This window comes from Aphis gossypii, chromosome X, assembly GCF_020184175.1.
Source record: "Aphis gossypii isolate Hap1 chromosome X, ASM2018417v2, whole genome shotgun sequence".
In the NCBI taxonomy this organism is placed as follows: domain Eukaryota; kingdom Metazoa; phylum Arthropoda; class Insecta; order Hemiptera; family Aphididae; genus Aphis; species Aphis gossypii.
Window position 1 is genome coordinate 10,911,337 of NC_065533.1, and position 17,331 is coordinate 10,928,667.

General features: G+C 23.9%; 1 protein-coding gene across 4 annotated transcripts in view; it reads right to left on the reverse strand.

Moving 5' to 3' along the window:
• Positions 1–2,889: 2,889 nt before the first annotated feature.
• LOC114122537 (protein muscleblind) overlaps positions 2,890–17,331 on the reverse strand; it is a 160,715-nt gene continuing 146,273 nt past the window's right edge. For 3 of the 4 annotated variants that reach the window (XM_050207834.1, XM_050207832.1, XM_050207833.1), the window contains 4 exons: positions 14,719–14,760; positions 8,963–9,083; positions 7,213–7,294; positions 2,890–6,455 (listed from right to left, as the gene is read on the reverse strand). In XM_050207834.1, coding sequence (XP_050063791.1) covers positions 7,263–7,294; positions 8,963–9,083; positions 14,719–14,760 — 195 coding nt within the window. In that variant the 3' untranslated portion in view covers positions 2,890–6,455; positions 7,213–7,262. The remainder of the gene's footprint in view (positions 6,456–7,212; positions 7,295–8,962; positions 9,084–14,718; positions 14,761–17,331) is intronic. The other variant, XM_050207835.1, reaches the window with a different exon arrangement.

Consider the following 17,331-nt stretch of genomic DNA (forward strand, 5'->3'; position numbering starts at 1 on the left):
TTTAGTTTTCATTAACTTAACTGTATAAAGCCTATACGTTTCACCGACTTGGAAGAATTTTACTTTTAACTCGCAAAAAAATCGGTTATTAACTAACTAATAAGTTTTCCTTAGGTATTGTAAAATATATTGAGCGCAATTGGTATACATCGACCCTAAAATGTTTAGAGCGCAATTGGTATATCGACCCTAAAATGTTTAGAGCGCAATTGGTATATGAAAAGGTAATTTTAAGCGCAATTGGTAAACTCCCATTCATATAACCTATACATAGTAAGTACATACATTTCGGTCGATATTTTGATTAGCTAATTGTTTATGTAATTCTCATTAAAGATATTGTTCAGGAAATACTAAAATATTATACTTATAAAGAAATATCATACTAAATACAATATAATATATTGTTATTTTAAGTGAAATACCTCGTTGCTTGTTTAATAAGTATGAACCATTGTAGGTCGATATTTTTAAATATTTATGGATACTGTATAAAATATAAATGGCTTAAAAATAATTCAATAGTTCCAATTATTGTAACTCTTAGTATGGTTTTATTTATATTTGAAATATATATTTTTTTAGATTTTTCTTGTTCTTCTTTGTATAAAGTTAGTAAAAATTCAATATTTTTTATTGCGAGAATAGTTATAAAGTAGTTATATTATAGTTATAGTTATTTAATAGTTAAAACAGTTTTAATGCTTTAAAAAATTGATCAATTGTTTTTAGATTACCTTGCAGCATATTATTTTAAGGTTTATTATTACCATGTTCATCTTTTTTAGCAGTTAACAATTTAAATTTATTTTATTCAGTGTGTCTTATGTAATTTTGTGTAATATTCAGTTTCCTCAAAAGAAATTGTTGACATTATTTTGTTATAACACTATCAATTCGCAGAAAATAAGAATTTGAAATTTTTTTTTCAATATCAGTAAATGAGTAAACTTGAATAAGTATTTTATTTGTATTGGTTAGTAGCTAGTGTTTATTGATGCTATACATTTATTTTTATTTTTTGACTATCTAATTAATTTAGAACACTAAATACAATTTAAAAAAGATAAAATCAAAACTATAACGTAAAACATATAAGTTATAACTTCTAACAAAATAGTTACACATTTTTAATAAAAAATAAATAATAATAACATTGTGTACCTATAATGATTGTTTAAATAATATAATTATAAATTATTGTATTTGTAAATAATATTCAACTATAGTTTTATAGTAGATTACTCTATGATCTATAAAATTGTAGACTATTCAAAATATTGTACAGGGATTTACTAGCTTATATTAATAAATTGGTATGCTTAACAATAAACTGATTCAATATATTGATAATTATGTTGTAGATTATGCAGTTAAATTTTATATCAATTATTGATACTATTTTATTAGAGTGCATTAAACTAAATAATAATAAAAAAAAAAAACATTAAAGTTGAATATAGACGGGAATTAGTCCTTTGAGGCTCAAACCACAAAGGTACAATTATACTATCATGTCGGAGTAAATATTTTAAAAATCAAAAACATTTACTTTATATAAGTAAAAACTGTATAATAAAGTTACAATAATGTAATATAGATTATTGTAATATACTTAGCAACTGAATTTTGAATTCAAATTAGGACTAATAGTGTATTATTATTAATTTAATTTAAATTATTTTTTTAAATTTTTACTTTAGGTATACTTATAGATTTTATATTTTGACAAATCGTAATTGTTATAGTAAATCGTAATATTATGAACTCACATAACATTATACTTACTAAACTGCAAACTATGTAGGCAAAAATGTTCAACCTTAATTCTTGACTTTATTAGTATAAAGGACTTCAATTATGCATAGAAGTATTATTAGGTACAAAGTTTTGAAAGAAAAAGCGTAATAATTTTGTATTTTTAGAATGTAAATATGTTTTTATTTTGTCTTAAATATACACCAATAATAAATGTTATGATCTTTTAAAAATTTTCATTGAACTTGAGAATTCTCGAAAATCAAAAAAAAAAAAAAATGTATAATATAATAATAATCACTAAAAATAAATAGGCACATCAATAACAAACATTTCTTATCTAACTATAGTAAAAAAATATCACGAAAATCATAATGAAGTTAAAAAAAAAAAAAACTATCCTTAAAAAATATACGTAAAAATATAAGCTTACAATATTATACATATACAATTATATATGTTTATTATATTCATATGCATAATGTATGTATCTATACACATACATTATAAATATGTGTGTGTGAAGTATTGTGCATATTATGTTACAAACATGTTACGGATAAATAATTAATTTAATAATTTTAAGTAAGTTTAGGTACTATATATTATATTAAGTTTATATTTTATATTGAATTAACTTTTTTCTATTACATAATGAAATAATGAAATAAACGAAAAAATATTAAACAAATAAACATAGGTATAATAAGAAATAATAATTATTAAGTCCGTTTTGAATTATTAAACAATCGTCATCGTGTGTGAGTCAAGATCAAATTAAAATGTCAATATAATTCTGATTGTCTGTTTTTATGTTGTTCCTTATGTTTAAAATGAAAAATAATGGTATACCTATTTTTCATAATAATATCCAAAGAGTTGACGTAAAAACTTAATACAACATTTTCATACATTTTTTATTTTTATGTTACAAAAAATATACTGTAATAATTATAAGTTAAATATTGGTAGTTAAAAATAACAATATTATTATGTATACAGGGAGTTTATATAATAATAATAGTAATAAAAATTAAGACGTTTAGGTACTATAGAAATGTCTGTCCGTCATTAGAGGTAGGAAACAAAAACAGCATATTATGTTAAAAAATATTATACAAATAGTGGCTATTTATAAATTTAGGTGTTAGGTATTATGTAAATGAGATAAAACGTTTAATAAGTTAAAAATATAATTAAATATGATTCTTCTAGTTAAGCAATAATTTAAATAGAAAGGATTAAATTATGTTAAACGATGTGTAGATACTGCTATTAATTTTCCAGAGAATGAAATTTAAAATGTTTAGTGAAAAAAAATATCTTTTAGTACAACTTAATATTTTGTTAACTACCTATATCAAAATGAGGACAAACATTACGTCTCACCGTTCTCATGATAGACTTGCATTCATAATAATAATAATAATAATAATAATAATAAAAAAAAAATTAACAAAAAATAAAAACACAAATAAAAAAAAAAAAGGAACAAAAAATAGAAACTTTAAAACATGTTTAAATAAAACAAATCCTATTAGGTATGTTAAAAAGGTTAACTAATTAAAATTAACTATAAAATTAAATTCTGGTATAAATGTATATTTATGTAACTTAGTTCAGTACTAATAGTTTTTAAAATTCAAATTTATACAGGATGGCCCGAAAAGTCGCACATTTTCAAATAAACTTCCCGGGAAATTTATAATTTTGTTTAACTTTTATTTTTCATATTATGTATATTATAACAGCCAACGATATTTTTTATTATGAACGCCTGTTTAAAAATTCTAAGACACTTAGAAAACTTATAAAAATATCCGTTATCGGATTTTGTTATTAGTGTCGAAATGTCTGAAGATGTTGTGCCATCGTAATATAATGAAAACGTTGTTCAATAACAACATCGAGTAAATAGCGAACTCACACGCCTAACATCTTAAGACTGATTTTGATCTGTATTGGTCGCAAGTGTTGTGTTAAAATGTTTTGAATAAAGAATTTTTGTGAGTCTGAATAAATATATTATAGAATGGTATTAGATAATTTGTAATGATGCCAAATAAAACACTCTTATAAGAAGTATAATTTACTTAAATATTAAGGTAATGATAATGACTTAAAATAAATACTTAAAATATTCTGAGTGTTTACTTGGATTATTTGTATGTTTTGTAAGACTACTCTACTTAATAGGCTATATGCATAATTAATATAAATATATTTCTATAGTTATATATTATATACACATGTTGTGTATGTATTATGTATGTTTAGGTGTGTGTGTGTGTGTGTGTGTACTGTGTACATATTTTATGTTAATAATTATATTTTAAAACTAAACATACATAAGTATAATATATAAGGTAATAGGTTAAATAGGTATAAATCAGGGTAGATGTAACATTTTTTTTGAATAAAATCAACGGTGTAAAAATCGTTTATAGTTTTATGGTAGCAAAGAACTAGTATTGTGTGTGTTACGTTTCGTCGAAAGCATTGAAATGTAGTAGTTATAGTCTAGGGTGGATTGGCGATAACTTTACGCTTACAAATATGTTATGAGATGATATAGTACAGTGACAATTTAAACTTTAAAGACAAGTTCTCGATTATAGACACTCAGAAACTTGCGTACGAATCACGCGTATAAAATTACTATCTTACATTTATACATTTATTTAGGTATATATATATATTTATTTAATAGAAAATTAATAATTAGCGACATATATAGTTTAAAACGACTTGGCTAAAAATGTATTTTTTGATGTAAGAATGATATATTATAGATTGGCACCTAGTATTATAGTATGGTGAATTGTTGTTTATTTGATCGGAAGATAAAAACGAGATCGTTAAGGTAATATTTAATTTTAATAGTCTCTCAGACTGTTGAAAAAAATGTTATTTATTTTGTGTGTAAGGAAGTCACCGGGTTAGAAAAAAAAATGAATAATAACAATAGTAGAAAACTGCAAAGTTATAATATTATTTTAGTTTAAAAAATCGCAAATCACATTAGACATATTATTTTAAATTAATTGTTCACATCACGTCTATATTTATACACGAACGGTATAATAGATTTGGTTAATATAACATTTTTTTTTTTGTTAGCTATAGTAATATAATATTTTTTAATTAATTAAATTTTTATTATTATTATTTCAAACATGTAAATCTAACCAAACATCGCGTAGTAGATATCGTATAGTAGATATATTATGGGAATAGCTTTAGTAGTTTATTAGCGTTAGTATATAAGTAGTACTGTAGTAGTATTAAGTAGTGATGGTAGTGTTTATATACCACCATAGTGGTATATGTATAACGGTAATAGCAGTATAGAGTAGATATTATTGTGGTATATAGTAGTAGAGTTGTAGTTTGATTACGAATAGTAAACCAAGGGCGAGTCCGAATAGAGTAGCCATTGTGTTCGGCGCATCTATATTACCTATAATACGCGACTGGTTTCATATAACAATAATATCTCCAAATAAATTAAATTCCTTCGGGTTCATAACGTGAAATTCGTACCTATATAATATATAATACGTATATATATATATACTATTAAGGTATGCGCGACCAAAACCATCTGAATAATAATATTTTTTACTGTGCGGACGTATTCGCCTATTATATTATGCCCTATATCATTCGTTTTTTATTATTATTACGCCAGTCAATCGTTGGATATATAATTGGATAGATAATATATTAATATATATATATATATATATGTTTATACTGAGGTTAAACATTTGAACACATATAATATTATTGTTATTATAATATTTCACACAATTAGTCATAACATGTTAAATCTTGTATTTTTTATAACAATTTATTGAAAACTCATTTATATCATGTCAATAATTAATATTTGATTAATAATATCTTATAAACATATGCATGTATATATAAACATACATATTATATAATATTTATTATTGTATATAGGAAAAGGATTATTTTAATTTTATAAATTAATTATATTTTGAAATTTGTTTTCTAATCTAAACTCGATGTAATACAATTTTAATATTAGTAGTACATAAATTAATAGTGTACCTATAAAATTTGCCTTAACTTAATTTTAAGTACCTAATCTAAAAATATTGTTAAATATTTAATAATAATAATAATAATAATATAATGTATAATAGCTACCTACAATCAAATAGCATAAAAAAAAAAATAAAAAAAAAAATTATTGGTGCGTTAAAATATAATAACAATAGATTAATATTTATGTATTATGTATTGGTAATAATATAATTAGTTATATTTTGAGTAAAATAATGACTTAAAATAATATGAAGGGTTTTACATTTATAGTGTGTTATCAACCTGATTCTATACAATTTAAATAGTTCAATAGTATTTTAACATTTATCTATGTAAAATAGTTTACTTTTGTTAACAAAATACAAAGTGCATCATTTCTAGTTAGATTAATTATCATTGACATTAGTTTCCGACCTATTTTAAATATTGGATAAAGGAAACTTAAATCAATCTAATTTATTAAATTGTTCAATATTTATTCAATTCGTATTCTACAATTATATTATTTATGAATTATATATGTAATGCAATACACTATAAAAAAATTTACTGTGTATTAAACTGATGACTTGAATTGAATGTGATTTTGTTAATAAATATTAGGCCACGACCATACATTCCTGTGAACAAAAACAAATATTTAATTTATAAAAGATCTGTTTAACACAATACTATTACTATTTAGTATATAATGACCTATAAAATTGATTAGTTATTATTATTTTAAAATATCTTTTATTTGTATGAATTTTGATATTTCATGAAAATAAAAATTATTGACTACTTTAAAATTATGATTATCATTTAAGTACGTGTTTTTTAGAAACGCCAATGTAAATGAACAAAAAAGAGAAAATTTCAAACATTATAAATTTTAAATTATTTGTTTTATACAAAAAGTTTATGATGTCTAATGAAGTGTCAGTACTTAAAAAAATCTATCGATCTATGTTGAAACATATTTGATAGCGATAAAATAAAATATATTTGACGAAACAGAACGAGTTTGATTTAGTCAAGTTTCCGAGTTATTTTAAATGTTATACTTTACTCACGTTTAAAATAATTAAAATATTGAATAATTTAACTTATTAATTGAGTGCATTACATATTAAGTAAAGTCAGTAAAGAGCATATTGTGAAAATTAAATTTGATTTAATTTAAATATATTATCAATTATTAAAACCTGATTACTGCTCATATTTAAATTTATCATAAAAGTTGAAAGTTTCACGAATATAATATGGTCGTTTGTGTTCAAATGAAAGAAAAATGCATCTTATCACAACTAGAGCTGACAACCTCAAAATTTAAACTCTAATTCATTTTTAGAATACAACTATCGTGTATAATGTTTATCGACTATCGTTACTCACAATGGATGCATGGTGTAACACAGGTTGATTTCTGGATCGCAGTCGTTATGTTAATACCTCGGGATGCCCGGTGGTGTAGTGACTAATACAAAAAAAAAAAAAAACAAAAAAAAAATGTTAGTACTTATTAAATTATATAACTTACAGTATAATTGTCAAGTTGGTTATTAATATTACCTATTATACAAAATTATAATACTAAACATTTTTCTTTCAACGGTATTTCATTTGTTAAAATAATTATAAAATGTAATTATGCGTGCTTGTATGTAGTGTATCTATTGCTATTAAATTATCAAAGACGCACGGAGACGGACTAATTCCCAAAATTGGTTACGGTATATACGATTTTATTCATAAATGATGTAAAAAATATATTTAAGTATCTGAAAATATCTCTCAGTTAACAAAGGAAATTTTCAGCTTTGCATTTTTAAAAATACCATAAGTATGAATTATAATGTAATATTCATGAAAAAAAAAATTAAATTATAAATAGTATTTTTAATTGAATTATACATTTAAGCTTGATAAGAAAATTATTTATTATACTGTACAATAATTGTATAATTTATTATTACTAAGAAAAAGTGAGAGAGAGAAAAAGCAGGAGAGTTACACTCTTAAAAATAATTAAGAGTAGAAATATGAGATAATATTTCATTGTAAATATAAATGAAAGGATGGCCACAAATAATAACCCTGAGTGTCCCACCGTCCATCACTTCAAACATATAATAAGCTATTTTGTACATTAAATAGAGTTTTTTCTTAATTTAACAGTAAATACTGATTATCTCAAAAGTATAAGGTTTTTTTTCAAAATATTCGTCTTTACTAATTTAAAGTCACTACTAAACAATTTTTGAAAAATAAATTGGATTTTGATCGTTCATAATTCCATGAAGTTTCTTACATTGTTAAAACATACATTGTTCAGTGTATATTCCGAATGATGTAGGTATACAGGGTGGTTTTTTAATAAAACAATTTTAAATTCTATTAACGTTTTAGGAAAAAAATTTTTTGGAGTATTTCAAAACACAAAAATTCGTACGTATAGTTTTGAGTTATAAACATTGAAAGTTATAGTAAGCTCCAAGCGGAGTAATAGACCAACATGTTATGGGGTTTTTTCGTATACTACTTCATTCCTCTTACCCAAATTTTAAATGCTCATAACTTATAAACCACTCATTCGAATTTTCATTTTTATCAATCGAAATACTCTAAAAAATATTTTAAATCAGAAAAAGAATTTAAAAATGTGTGTTGTTATTCAAAATAGTAAAAAACGTATTGAACTTAAAAATTAAAAAATTATAACGATACAATAGTAAGAAGTATGATTTTAACAGTATGTGGTTAAATTGAATTAAATTGTTAGCAGATTCTGTATATAAAATAAAATTATATAATTCAATCTGGTATAGGCATATATTTTATAAAAACGATTTAAAGTTTTATATTTTCAATATGGAATTTTAAATAGTTTCCAATATCATAATAATTTTAAAACTGGGCATATTATTTCAGAAGTCGTTCAGCTCTCCAGAACATCTGTTTGCTGCCCTCTCATTGTAGTTGTACAACACAACTCGTATTTTTGCCGAGACTACTTTGTTGATTTAATAAAATTCTCTACTGGCATAATTCATATAAGAATACATATATAATATATGTATATATTCTTATAAACCATTTCAACAGGTACCTAACACAGGTTTCGTAAATATTTAATAAGACTTACAAGATACGGCTGGCACGAATGGCTGAAGCAATTGTTGGTAAGCTCCCGTGTTTTGTTGAAACACCGGCATTCCAGACTTGTCGCCTGGGGCTCGTTTGTACTGCATCATTCCCGGAAATGCCTGGAAACCATTAATATTTGTCTTGTATAACAAAATAAAACACTGAATCTCTGCACTTTGAATAGTTATATAGATGTACTTGCAGTCAGACCAATAATTTTAACTTATCAATTAACGTATAATATAAATTGTTGTTGATTTATAATTTATAATGATAATTAATGAATTATCGATAGACTAATAAAATGGGTAATGAAAAACGAAAAACTAAAAAAATAATTCTTTCGTGTATTATTATTGCAATATAATTCAGTTTATGTTTAAATAAATAAAAATAGGTTAACATAAATTAAATAAATTTAAAGTTTTTAGTGAGTAAACTAAGCTGTAATCCGTAATTATTTTGCTGATTATGTATATAATATTATTATTACGGTATTGCATTCATAGGCGTGCGTATTCCTTCCATGAGAAATTTAGGACCTAACTCTAAATATCCCTTCTTATCGAAATATCACTATTAATTAAAAATATAATAACCCGTTTGTACATTTTAGCTCAATAAAGTTGTCTTTTAAAAAAATATTTCATTAATCTTTTTGAATTTTTATTTATTTATTACTAATAACTCAAGTTATAACATAAAATAACATACAGGTGTTTTGAAAAAGATGAAATTAAAAGCGCTATTTTCTATTAAAAAAAAAAATTGTAAAATATTTTTACTTAAATTCTAGCTTCTTCAAAATATTTTTGTATTTACTATAAAATTGCTGAAAAAAAAAAAAATTGTTTATTCTCCACTCGAAATTATCAATTAAGAATAAATAGATCTAATAACATCGATGTGGTGGTCTATTGATTGATATATTTAAGATAATAATATATAGGTTTGTGTTGATCAATGATTTATTCGATTAATTTTTTTAGTTGCTATAAATGATTATCGGTTATTATTTAATATTTTTCTGATTTATCGAAGTATATCAATGATGTATTTTAAAAAAAACCATGCGCACGTATATAACATTTTGTATTATCTAATAATAATATTATGTAAACATATTAAGTTGAATAATAATATTTTTTTTTGCCTTTAACTCAGTACGTATGGCATAATGCCATTCCTCTAGTGTACAAATGTAGGTACAACGCTACTTGAAAATATTTAAATCATATTATTTTATATCAAATTTGTATTCTGATCTGATAACACACTGCAGTTAATTTCTACATTCTAAACTAAACCAATATAATCATAATATTATAAGTTCTAAATTATAAAATATTATATTAGTACCTATTATGTAATTAGCTATCGTTATATAAGAACAAAACATAAAATATATTTAAAACTAAAAGCATGCATATTTTTTAGTTTGTCATAAAGAACCTACAGTTCAAACCAAGACAGTAGTTAATATCATTTAAATTAATGGTGCTGTTTAAATACTAATGATGTATTCAATTCGGTATATCTATATATATTGACAACATGAAGACCGATAGTGTATGAATTGAAAATAAGTAGTAAGTAAAATTACTGAACAAGGGTAGGTACTGATAATTTGTTTTCAAAAGATTTATCGACTTGTATGTCATTAAGATAAATTAGAAGGGGTGCGTTGAAATATTTTTAAAAAAGAAAGAGTGTAATTCGCTCTTTTCTAAATTAAAGTAACAGAGATAACTTTAAACAAGGGGTGCAATAATATACGTAAATAACGGAAACTTTTGGATGGGGTGTATGTTATTACTTTTGCATCTGTTAAAATGTTTTTTTTTTTTATATATATATAACTTTAGATACATATTCAACAGTAAGTATTATGTTTAAAGTTTTTACATTGAGTATTATAAAATTATAAAATAACCATGGGTTCTTGGATTTAATATTAGAGTCGTAAGTTTATACGCCATATACATGTGGATATTTTATTATGGCGTATTAAATGTGATAAAACTATGCGAACGAAGCAAAAGAAAGCTTTGCAAAAAGTAAATTTTCAATAAGTCCGTTTCGAATCTACCGATATTTTCAAGGTGATATGAAAAATTATGGATTTGTTGTCATCAGAATGTGAAATATAGGTAGGTATATAAGCTAAATTAATAAATATTTGTTTAAGTATTTCTTATGAAATAGTAATGAAGAAATGTAAAACTTTATTTTTTTTTTCTGGTATTTTATTATAAAGGTATAATAAATTGATCAAAATTGAATTATTAATTGTAACTTCTAAGAACCTTGATTTTCATATTTATCTTTAATAATAATTTATTGTATTAATAATTTGAATAAAGATTATTAAAGATTACGATTAAAAAGTTTTACAACTTAACATTTCTTACTTTTAAAGACAATGATCGTTTATTAGATAGGTATTTAAGAAAAAATAAAGTACCATTTTGTATTTAAAACACAAATATTGATTGTTTTTTTTTTAATAATAATTTTATTAACTCATGGGGTGTACATGATACAAATATAATTTATTATTTAATATATTCAACAAAAATCTTAATAAGGCAGGTCTAAACAATTAAATTGTACACTTGAAGAATACTTGCAAAAGAAAAAAGTTTTATAATAATTAATACCAATCAATGTTTTAATTTTTTAATTTTTTAATTCTTTATCTTTTTTGTTTATAATGAAGTGATAAATTGACGAATGTTTCACAAATAAATCATATTATAAGAGTTTAAAAACTATAACTCAAGAGTTATCTATATTATTATTTAATTATGCAATACGCAATCAGATAAACGGCAAGACCTTTTTCCGATATTCTCAAGAAAAAATGTCATAATAATTTCAAATTTTACTCAATAACGTAGTAATTAATTATTGATAAAAACATCTAGTTATTTAAAATTTCCGTTTTAAAGTTTTTTTTTTATGTGAAATTATTGTACTACCTTCGGCCTAGAAAAAACGAACAAACATAAGATAAGACACACGATATATTTCAATTTGAATGTATCTCAGTTCACAGGTAAGTCAGTGTTGGCCTATTTAGAAAACAAATCCGACCGAGATGGTCAACTCGCCCGTGGTTGATTGGATTACAATCGAGCTTCTATTCAATTCGGTTTAAGAGTTGTAACGTCATGAGAAAATCGGCTTAGGTAAGTAAGTATACGACCGGAAAAACACTAACAAAAAATGTGAGTATTACAGAATATAGTGAGGAATGGTCCCATTTAAAATTTAGAATTTAGATTTTAAAAAGTCACTATATTAAACAGATGGCGCCAAATATTTATTTATATTTCATTGCTCAATATTTTTCGGAGACTTGAAATACTTTGGCTTGAACCTTTTATAACGGTATAACACGGTGTGCTTTATTTATTTTAAAAAAAAAACACCTGGCAATTGTTCAAATGACTATTGAAACTAATTTTAGTTCAATAAAATAATATACACAATAGTTAGGTATGAGCTATAATCAAATCTTAAGAATTCAAAATTGTTTCTCCAAGATTAAAATGTATTACTAAGTCACTGGTTAATTTGAAATAATTATGATATGTTAATGTATTATCTAATATTTTTATACAGTTTACATGATGTTATAAGTCATAAAATCTATAATATTTACAGGACTTTATCGAGGATAGAACTTTGCTTTAAATTTTTTTCAAGTAAATATGAAAAAGCTGAAATAGCCTTGAATAATAATAGAAAAATAAAATTTGATCACCTTATTTAAGATTCAGAACGAATTGATGAATTTATTGACTATACAATAATATGTTTTTTTTTGTGTACAAGAGTATACTATTAATTGTCAATAAAATGCTTCAATTTTCAACTTTGGGAATGCTTTTGGATAAATTTTTTTATCTAGTTTGTACTTTGGAGAAGTAAAAATTAAAAACTTCATTTTTTTTCTGGGAAAAACAAATAGAAATTTTGGAAAAAAGAGAAGTTTCACGCTTAACCACATTTTGACTAAATATATTTTTTTTGTTACAATTAAAAATCTTGACTTATTAAAAGATATTTATAGATAATTGCAATTTTGATCTTTTTTAGTTTTTTTTTTTTTATTAGCGAAATGAATGAATAGATAAAAGTGCTTGAAAAATTAATACAAGGTTCCTAATAAGTGGTTTATTTTTTAATTAAAAAATAATTTATAGCCACAATATTTTTTTATAAGCATTATAATTTAGAATTTTGCCATACTTTCAAATGAAAAGTGCATCATTTTAGTTGATCTTAGACAACGCTTTCCATGTACATAATTCGTTTCTCGTAACGAGTGCTTCAAAACTAAAACTTTTATTTTGCATTTTTAGCATTATTGAATCATTTTGTTGGTTTTAATGCACATATTTTGTTCAATGTACAATAAAAATGTAGCTTATTGAAAATATTATCTAAAGATAAATTGTTATTTTTTTTAATATTTGAGTTGTTTTTGTTTAACAAGTTTATCGGGTTTTTCAACACACATTGTCAATCATTCGATTCATTCAATTATTTTTATCTTATCTTTATTATTGTATTACATTTTTTTGAAAAGTTTTTATGCGTTATTAAGGTTCAAATAAATTATTTTTGAATGATTAAACTTTAGCAAATACGAATAACAGTCATTAATAAATATATATATCAAATATTAAATATATTTACTATAAAAATACTATTTAATTTAATTCTTATTATACCTAAAAAATATTTACAAATTGTAATTGTAATAAATTAATATTAATTACTATAATTTTTAAATCATATTATCCTTCAATTCCATTCAATGGTTTTAGTAGTACTCGTATATTAAACTTTTATACGAAAACAAATTATGAGATAGAAATTGCTTATGAGTTATATGAAAATTAATCACTCCTAAAAAGTGTGGTAAACAAATTACTGCAATCCGTATTTAACTAAAATAGTTCAGTATGAAAATTAAATGTCTCTTTTGATTTGTACAGTAATCAAGACTGTTTTGAAATGTATTTCATAAATTCATCATCTGAGCGCCGAGTTCTATAAATTTTACCAGTTTTCGGAGGCCAAACGTGGAAAATTATGCTTTCCGAAATTTCAAAAATATTAGTCTCTCTTTTGCTGAAAACGTCCGGCGGCGAAAGGGTTAATTTATTAAGGTCCAAAATAGCCGTTGTTACTGTGGTTTTTGCACTACATTATTAACACATAAATCAACCCTACCGAGTTAGTAAGCTTCAAGCAGATAAGCAAATGGTAGCAATTAACAAAATAAATAAGGCACGTTAAGCAGCGTTTTCATTGTATCGATTTCTAAAATGAATATGATGTGATGATGTAAGCAAACGGAATGGCGGAATAAATGGATGAGGCGAAACTAGACCGTATAAATAATATTAATATTTAAAGACGGTTATAAAAATGGTCGCATGTTTGCATTGGACAATTAATGCGTGTGAACAATAATAATATGACAATGACAGTTTGTTATAATATCTGCAATAAAAAAAAAAAAATAATTAGCTTGGACCGATTATCGCTGCACCACGGAATGCCTCTTATTTCTAATGCGTTATTATTATATAATATTGTCTTTCGTTCTTTTGCATACAACACATTTTCAGAGCATAATATTATTGGAATGACGTGAATCTTTGAAATGCATCATTTCGAAACTCAAAAATTTCATATTACAACAATATCAACAGTATTTACAAGTTATTTACTTACAAAATTCTCGTAATAAAATGTTCCAACGGCTTTCATATCCATCTGAAACACATAACTCGTTGATAAACTAATTGTAAACCTTAACACGTTGAGCTGGGAAGTGGGAGGAGGTTATTTAATAGAAAAAAAAATAATAATTTTAATACGTTTTTATATAGTAGTAATTATTATTCCTTATATTATTAATTAAGTAATAAGTTGTATTTTTATTTTCGAAAAAATTTTATGTTAAAATTAAAAATCACATGACACCGCTGCAGTGAGCTAAACATCATACATACATATATAATATATCTATATAGTATATATAGCTGAACGGTCTCATTTTATCGATTTTTTTTAACATGATTTTTAGTCGTTAAAACACAACGTTTTTGAAAGATAATTATATTTTATACTATTTTTATTGTTATCCTGTAATAAAGTGGTATAAAGATAAACCGGAAATTGTTAATTTAAACTTTGAATACTTTAAATTAATTAACTGTACTAGTTATCTAAACGGTGTTTAGATATTGGTATTTCCGAAAAAATATCATACTTGAAAATACAAATATGTATGTCATAATTTGAAAATCCTAAAATTAAATAACTAAAAGTATAACTTTTTTTCAAAAATGTTGTGTTGCATTAATTAAAAATTATGTAAAATCAAATGTTATTAATAATATTTCAATTCATAAATAAAATGACTACCTATAATGAAAAAAAAATACATTTTTTTTTATCACATAATTGGTTAATTGGAGTCTCAAACCTAACCTGTATATTATATACCTATATATTATTAATTTTGTTATTATTGTTTATATCAGTACACCTGTATAAATAATTTTTCGAGTGAAGTTCTTCGATACCTATCTACACATATTCTATATTTCTATGTGTGTTTTCCAGACACAGTATTTCATATCTTCATCACGCATATCGTAGTTGTGTAATAAATTAATAAGTAACAATATTTAGAAATTACCACTCTAATTTAATCTCGTCAAAAATATTTATTTTTTGATACATTCAGTATGTAGTATACTATACGTTGTACAAGCGTTTTAATCAAAGTCGATATTTTTTTCTCTATCAAAGTACCTATATTTCTTTTGACTTTTGTCGATATTGTTTTCTTAAAGGAGTCAAGTTTAATGATCAAATTTTATGTCAAATGAACTACCATACTATATAATAACGTCCCGTTGTTTAAAGACGGATCGTTTTATTTTTTTCTCTTGATTGTGAAAATGAATAGTTTTTATGAATTTATAATTATAAAATATTTTAATTGAAAAAAAATTATGAAGAGGATTCGTTTCATAACTATTCACGATCACGCGCGTGTGCAATTTCATTGTATGTATTTTTATTCGCGTTGTGATCATTTTCGTTTATCAAATAGCCGCGGGACACGAAACGCATAAATTGTTCGTTCGAATGTATTAATGTAATAAATCAAAAGTAGATGGCTCACAAAATACACTTAGCTAATCAACATTTATGAGTTATACATTTGAATATTAAAATTGCTATCTTAGAACGAGCCGCGCTTTATTTATGGCCTTTGGACATGGACGGAAATTCTGTGAAGCTTAAGAAAACTTTGGGATTACACATTGTATATATAATAATTCCATTTACACGGTGTCTGAATATTATTATTATAATATATCGTTAAAATAATTTTCGTACCAGCTCTGTTCGATTATTTTGCAGGCGACAATTATTATTATTACGAATTTCTGAGCATATATTATAATATATGTACGCAAACGTGATAATTATTTAGGTAGTTTATGAACGTAAAACGAAATTGATGGTTGCATCCGACAACCATGTTGTGCACATTCATTATTAGTATTGATTGCCGTGTACTGCAGTAGTGTATATATATATTCAATTATTATTTGAAATAGCTATAGGCGAGTATTTGATAAAATTATATTATATATAAGTATATATATATTTAAATAGTATCTCTATACTTATAACGAACATCGTGGGTTGGTGTATTTAAGAGTTTGTCATTTACTAAACGTCATTCAAAATTACTTGAACGATATTAATTCCCATTTAGGATACTGTACCGCCCTAGCTATATCAGCTACAACGAATAATAGAAGCCTATACAGATCACAAATATTTTATGTGTACGATACACATAATTTTATTGAAGTTAGTTTATTCACTCTAAAACCAATCAAGGAGAACACGAACACTTAAAGTAAACCGACCGAGCGATGAATTATTGCCACAGATTATATACGATGTATAATATAACGTACGAGTGTGTTCTCGGTGAGAAATATAGTAGAGATAATAATATACAGTATTGGATAACGGTTCACTAAGCGACTGAAAAATCAATGTTTTCAAGCATAATTTCAAATTTAAATCTGAGTGTTATACGTAAAACAGGATTCACGATAAAATTGAATTTTCGAATTCGTCATTATTATTTATCTCGTTTTTATATAATGAAAAAAAGTTTTCTGCTCTTCTGTCAAGAAGTTATCGATTTCAATTACGTCTGGGCGACAGGATCATTCCATCAATTATTATTGATTTGGTAGAGGAGAGCGAAATTTTTACAAAAAAATATATTATATTTAGGTTAAACAG